The sequence below is a fragment of the Gouania willdenowi genome, chromosome 14 (genome assembly GCF_900634775.1).
Source record: "Gouania willdenowi chromosome 14, fGouWil2.1, whole genome shotgun sequence".
In the NCBI taxonomy this organism is placed as follows: domain Eukaryota; kingdom Metazoa; phylum Chordata; class Actinopteri; order Blenniiformes; family Gobiesocidae; genus Gouania; species Gouania willdenowi.
In genome coordinates, this window is record NC_041057.1 from 7,364,489 (window position 1) to 7,371,110 (window position 6,622).

Below are 6,622 nucleotides of genomic sequence, written 5' to 3' on the forward strand. Positions count from 1 at the left end.
ATAATGTTCAGTCTTTCAGCATACTTTTTTTAAAACAAACAAAATAAAACTCTCTTCACCAACAGGCTGGTAGTCACAGCAACTGACAGAGGAAGTCCACGTCTGGCCGGCTCTGCCACTCTGACAGTCATAATTGTTGATCAGAATGACAACAGCCCTACTATTCCTGTGCCTAAAGAAATCCGCATCCCAGAGAGTAAGTATCCATGATAGATTTCAATGTTAAACAAAAAAAAACAATCCAACCAAAGGTGTCATTCTGACGCATTATATTCCTCTCTTAGACACTTTGATTGGCACGGAGATCACACTTGTGACAGGAAACGATGTTGACTCCTCCCCCTCCCTTGCATACTCCCTGCACCTTGATCCCATGTCTTTGGGCAAGTTTGGGATTCATACATACAGTGGAGGTGTGTCTCTCACCGCGCCCCTGGATTTTGAGGAGAAGACATGGTACACCTTGACGGTTCGAGCTACCGACAGTGAGCACCAAACTGAGGCCAACATCACAATCCTGGTGGAAGATATCAATGACAATGCTCCTGCATTCACCCACGATCTTTATCAGGTATGGTACTCCAGACGATACATGTAGATATATTACATTTGGTAGTGTTGTCTCATTGTTAAATTAAGAGATTACTGTAAATATATTGTTTCACTGTATTATTAACAATATGCTTACTAACAGAGTTGGGGTCAATTACATTTTTCAATTACAATTACGTCTTAAATGATCCATGTTCAATTACTACTCAATTACGATTATGCTGACCACCATTTTTTGGAATTGCAATGATTATTTTCTCAATTTTTTATATAATTTAATTGCTAAATACAATTTAAAGTCAATTATCTGAACTCTCAATTGCAATTCAATTAAGATTCCAACAGCAAAAAATGTTTGCAATTACAATTATGTAATTATTTAACAATTACGTGATTACAATTATAATTGACCCCAACCCTGCTTACTAGCCTATGGCATTGAGTTGAAGATAAGAGTTGAGGTTTCATCGTGATAAGTTATCCGTTAACAAATTGTCCCATACCCTTGTTTTTGCACCACAGGTTACGCTCCCAGAGCACACACCAGCAGGAAGTGCAGTTATCACAGTGACGGCCACTGACAGGGACTCGGGAGAAAATGGACAGATTGTCTACAGAGTGATGTCGTCGACACAGGAGGGTTTCATCATCGACCCTAACAATGGTATTCAGTCTCTCTGTTCTCTGCAGCACATTGCCGTTTTCAATCATAACCTCTAATTCTACCCTGATGAACACACATTTACTAGAACTTTTTTCCCTTCATATCCAGGAACACTTTTTATCAACCACAGAGCTGAGTTTGATCCTGAACGCCCTTCGGTCAGCATTGTTGTTGAAGCTCGTGACGGAGGCTCCCCTTCCCTCTCCTCCCTCACCACCATCCAGGTTCAAATCTCTGACGTCAATGACAACGCTCCTGTTTTTCATCAGTCAGAGTACAGGTCAGCCTGTGAGCGATAGACTTTTTTTTTTTGTTAAACCTAAGTAGTTATACTTGAGTTTGTAACTTCTGTCTTACAGGGCTACTGTTTCTGAGGACACCATTCCCGGGTCAACCATTCTGACCTTCGAGGCCTTCGACAGCGACCTCTCCAGAGAAAACTGTGGCTTTGACTTTGCCATTGCCAACGGGAATGAAGGCAACACGTTCCAGATTGAAAGCAGTGTGCGTTTCCTGGAGGGTCGAGGCTTTCAGACGGTCGGGACTCTCTTGTTGGCCGAGGGGCTCGACTTTGAAACCAAACCCTTTTACAACCTCACTGTGGTGGTGTCGGACCGTGGCGTCCCCCAGAGAAGTTCAAGTGTTGCTGCAGTCATAACCATTGGGGATGTGAACGACAACCCTCCAGTGTTCAGCAGAGGAGAATATATGGTGTCATTGAGTGAGGGAGCTGCTGCTGGCACTGAGATCTTACGTCTGTCTGCTACAGGTGGGAAAACCTCTGCTGTTGCACTAAAGCTGCTAGAGATTAACATATTTTATCAGAGAAGGACATCATTTAGGCCTTATAATCAATCAATGATCATTTGCTCGAGAAAAAACCTCCGAAAAGTTTCAAATTGTTGTTTTGATCTCAACTGTAAACACTCTCTTAGTAGCATTGACGAAAAAAAGCTTTGCGCATTGCATTGTGGGATGTGGACGGATGCATAGAAATAAATTTACTTCTTTCTTACTAGGATTTCTTGTTTCTTTGCCAGAGAATGAGAAACAGTGATTTGCTTGTCACCATTTTTGTTGTGGTTCTTTCCCGGTTCCCATAAAACATTTAATTTGGGCTGGATTTCCATTTAAAAGCCTCAAAATAGACATCTGCCATTGTTGTTCTGTGACTTTTAGTCCGTGGAAAGACCACAAATGTGTTGGAAAGTCACTATGGCAGAGTTTTGGGTGGCTGACACAAGTAAAAAAAACACATATGCATTCATCTACGGGACTCCACATCCCACAATGCAATGCACAAAACCTTTCTGACAATTTCAGTAAGAGAGTGTTTACACTGGAGAGCAAAACAAACTTTTGAGCAGCAATTTCAACCCATTTACAATTTCTTTGAGCAAATTATCTTAAATGCATTGATCTATGAGGCCTACACTATGGATGTATCCAATAAAAAAAATTATCTCAAAAAGTTGTATTTCCTTTCCTACAGCTGTTTTGTTTCTTGCCTCAGTATATTCATAATCCTATTCTGTTTTCATGTATTCCCAGACCCCGACTCAACTCCCAACGCTGAAGTGCAGTATACCATCAGCTCAGGAGATGAAGTCAATTTATTTCTGCTTGACCAGTGGACTGGAGCATTGCGACTTCAACGTACACTCGATCGTGAACACCAATCGACGCATATTGTGATCATTCAAGCTAGTGATGGACAGGGTCACTTCGCCTTAGCGCCGGTTGTTATTGAGGTCAAAGATGTGAATGATAACCACCCATTCTTCCCTGTGGAGGTGTTGACAGCCAGTATCAGGGAAAACCAACCTGCAAACTCTGCTGTGACAGTTCTACATGCCATAGATCATGACACCGGGGTTTTTGGTCAATTGAAGTACTACATGGTGGAACGATCTGGGGCAGGAAAGGACAGCTTCACGGTAGACCAAAGTTCAGGAGAGATCAGGAGCAAAACTTCATTTGACTTTGAGAAAATCAACTCGTTTAACTTTGTTGCCTTGGCGATCGATTCTGGAAACCACTCAGCCACTGTGACAGTGCAGGTGTTTGTCACAGGGGAGGATGAGTACGAGCCACTCTTTACGTCCTCCGATTTTTTTTTTGAAGTGCCAGAGGGAGCCAAGAAAGGCCAGAGCATTGGTCAGGTCCTTGCAAGTGATGAAGATGAAGGCGTGGACGGTATTATTCTCTATTCTCTTACCTCTATCTCCCCTTACTTTGATGTAAACAAAACTACGGGGGTGATTTCCCTTAAGCTTGACAGTTTAGGCAGCAGCAGCAGTAGTAGCAGTAGCAGTGGATCGGGCCGTAATAAACGAGAAACACGGTTGATGACCTTGGACGTGAAAGCCAGCAGCCCTCTGGATACATCTCGTGCTACTACAGCTCAGATCTCCATTGACGTCACAAACACCAACTTTGGTCTTGCTGCTGATGTCAACACCCTGCTGATTATCATCATTGCAGTTTCGCTTGGTGTCATTATTTTACTTGTAGTCATGGCTGTAGTAGTGTTCCTGGTCAAAACACAAAGGAAAAAGAAAAGTCAGGATACAGGAAATGGAACCGCTGCTTCAGGAACTGCTTTACAGAACCTGGACAACTGCAAGTCAGGATCAGGTGGAGAACGACTCTACCACCAAGCTTTACCAGGCTATGCTGGAGATCAGGGTAGTGCAGGCGGTGGCCCCTACACTAGAGGGGGATCTTTAGATCCATCACACTCTAGTGGAAGAGGATCAGCTGAGGCGGCAGAGGATGATGAGATCAGAATGATAAACGAGTACCCACGGGTTGCTTCTATCACGTCGTCCATGCAGGAACACATCTCAGCCAGGGGACCAGACTCTGGGATCCAGCAGGATGCTGACCAGCTCTCCGATATTTCCTGTGAACCTGCAGCATTGGAGGGCAGCACCTGGTTTAAAGGAAAGAAACTGGGAGGTAGTCTCAGTGGGACGTTGCTCTCTGGGCAGCTTCCTGTCTACAGGGATGAAGGGAGTGGTTACCTGGGTGTCGGCCGAGGTCTGAACATTTCACTCCCGAAGGATTATGCCTTTCCAGAGGATGGTAAACCCTCAGTTGATGGTTCTCTTACAGCTATTGTTGCCAGTGACGAGGAGCTTCGTGGAAGTTATAATTGGGATTACCTGCTCAACTGGTGCCCTCAGTTCCAACCTCTTGCTAACGTATTCACAGAGATCGCAAGACTGAAAGACGAAACTGCTCAGCAAAACCAGACACCTCGTCAACCTTTCCATTCCAAGCCCAAAATCGATCCCAAACCTAGAATTGATCCTCCTCCTCTCATTACATCAGTAGCTCATCCTGGGGCCATGTCTGTGCCTCCCAAAGTCCCTATAATTGGGAGGACATTCCCCCATTTGGCCTCACTTCGCAGGTCTCCCATTAGCCATGAGGGATCAATATCGTCAGCAGCAATGTCCCCAAGCTTCTCACCTTCTCTATCTCCTTTAGCGGCTCGATCCCCCGCTGTGTCTCCCTTTGGAGTCAACCAAGGGCCATCGGCATCAATGATCAGCACCAGGGAGCCTTCGCTGGACCAGAGTCCCGACCATGAGATGAGAATATGAGGATTTCCCAGGAAGGAACTTTTACTTACATTTTTGTCTGTCCAATTGGATGAAGACATACATGGAACTAAGAAAGGCCAATGGGAGTGCCACCTTGATCTAGTAAAAAAAATCACTTTGGTTCAATTGGGAACATTTGCCCAGACCAACAATTTCTTATCTTATGGATCAGAATCAAGCAAAATGTGAATGAAGTTGTGTTGGTTGAGTATTTTAACAAGGATCTTTGTTCCATTGGAATAAAATAGGAAGAAAAACGTGCCAGACCCTTTAGTTTCCATCATGACGCAAGTCTCTACAAAACTCATCAGGGTTAAGGGGTACGCTGACCTCTTCATGGAAGTATGCACTTAACTAACCCTGCAGATAGAGATCTCTTAGTGTGTAGATAGATGTGTTGTTTTAATGTTACCTCACTGGCTGGCCAGCGAATGAAGGACCTTTTCTCCTCTCTTTGTGTCTTTGGCCTTTTTTTTTACCCTCCAGTATTAAACTTACTAATGGCTGCTGTCTAAATGGACAATTCTGTGAAACCTATGGACTAGTTTGAGTTCACAGAGACACTCAATCCATTGAAGTGCCAATGCTTCACACAGTGGAAGAGAAGGAGATTACACTTTTATTTTATTTTTTATTTTTTGAATATTTTTATAAGGTTTTATTATTTTACATTCATTATTTCACACTGACAGTTTATTGTTTTGTCTCTTTGCATATATGTATATTTGTATGTATGCAGGTTATGCTATGTATTGTATGTTTTCCAGGTTTGTACAGACTTGTGATGTGACTGAGAATGAGATGTCTGTGTTTTATTTATATGAGAAATTCTCAGCTGTGCAGTTATTATCTGATTTTTTTTTTTTTTTTTTTTGTCAATTTATTGATCATCCACAACCAGGAAAAAAAAAAACTGTTCTAAGTTCTCATCTGCAGCTGACAACTTTTTGTTGTGGTGTTGCTTGTGCACAATTGCACATTCCCAGTTTTATTCAGGGATAACTCAATTTGCTGATCACCTCTGTGTCTTTGAAAGAAAGTGCTTCCTGAAACTCCATTACATCGCTCATGATCATAAACGCAATTTACTGTGAACCTGTTTGTCTCAGCACAATGGAAATAAAATGCAAATGCGAGGTAGGGAACCTCTGGAAAACACAACAACAACAACAACAACAACATGCAATTAAGAAACGTAGCACGAAAAGCAAAGCACAGAAAGAGCAAAAACCGAAACACATGAGTCCTGATGAATGTACAAGGATTTAGCAACCCTTTGCAGTAATTAGGTGTAATGTGAACTTATTTCTCTTGGTATTTTATTTTTGAGAGCTTGTTCTTGGAATTGTCTGCATTCAGTTTCTGTATACGTTTTATTTATCTGCAATTTCTCTTTTTCATCATTCACATTAAAACAATGTGCTTAATTATTTTGATTATTTGGGGTAAACGTTGTGACATCCTCTTGATTTCAACTAATAGCCTCTACCTCGACTGTGTTAAGTTCAAAGTTCAAAGACAGCATTTACCGCCTCACCCGTTGCTGGTTCTGATTCAGATTAAAATAAAAATAAAAAATAGATGAAAAAATAAACTTATGCCATCAGCCTATTTTCAGTACCACCTCTTTATAATGAAGGCTCTGACATCAATGATGCAATGGCAGAAAAATAAGGTTGTACATGCATTTAAAGCAAATAATAAATACCTACTGATCCTGTTGACAAAACGGAGTCAGATTTCTTATTTTACACAAATCACAATTATAATTTGTCAAAAGAAAGGTTGACATTTT

At 41.9% G+C, this 6,622-nt stretch overlaps 1 protein-coding gene across 2 annotated transcripts in view; it reads left to right on the plus strand.

Moving 5' to 3' along the window:
• Positions 1-6,254, plus strand: part of dchs1b (dachsous cadherin-related 1b) — a 100,071-nt gene extending 93,817 nt beyond the window's left edge. For both annotated transcript variants that reach the window (XM_028466381.1, XM_028466382.1), the window contains exons 24-29: positions 66-196; positions 285-571; positions 1,075-1,216; positions 1,325-1,496; positions 1,576-1,985; positions 2,768-6,254. In XM_028466381.1, coding sequence (XP_028322182.1) covers positions 66-196; positions 285-571; positions 1,075-1,216; positions 1,325-1,496; positions 1,576-1,985; positions 2,768-4,827 — 3,202 coding nt within the window. In that variant the 3' untranslated portion in view covers positions 4,828-6,254. The remainder of the gene's footprint in view (positions 1-65; positions 197-284; positions 572-1,074; positions 1,217-1,324; positions 1,497-1,575; positions 1,986-2,767) is intronic.
• The last annotated feature ends 368 nt before the right edge of the window (positions 6,255-6,622 follow it).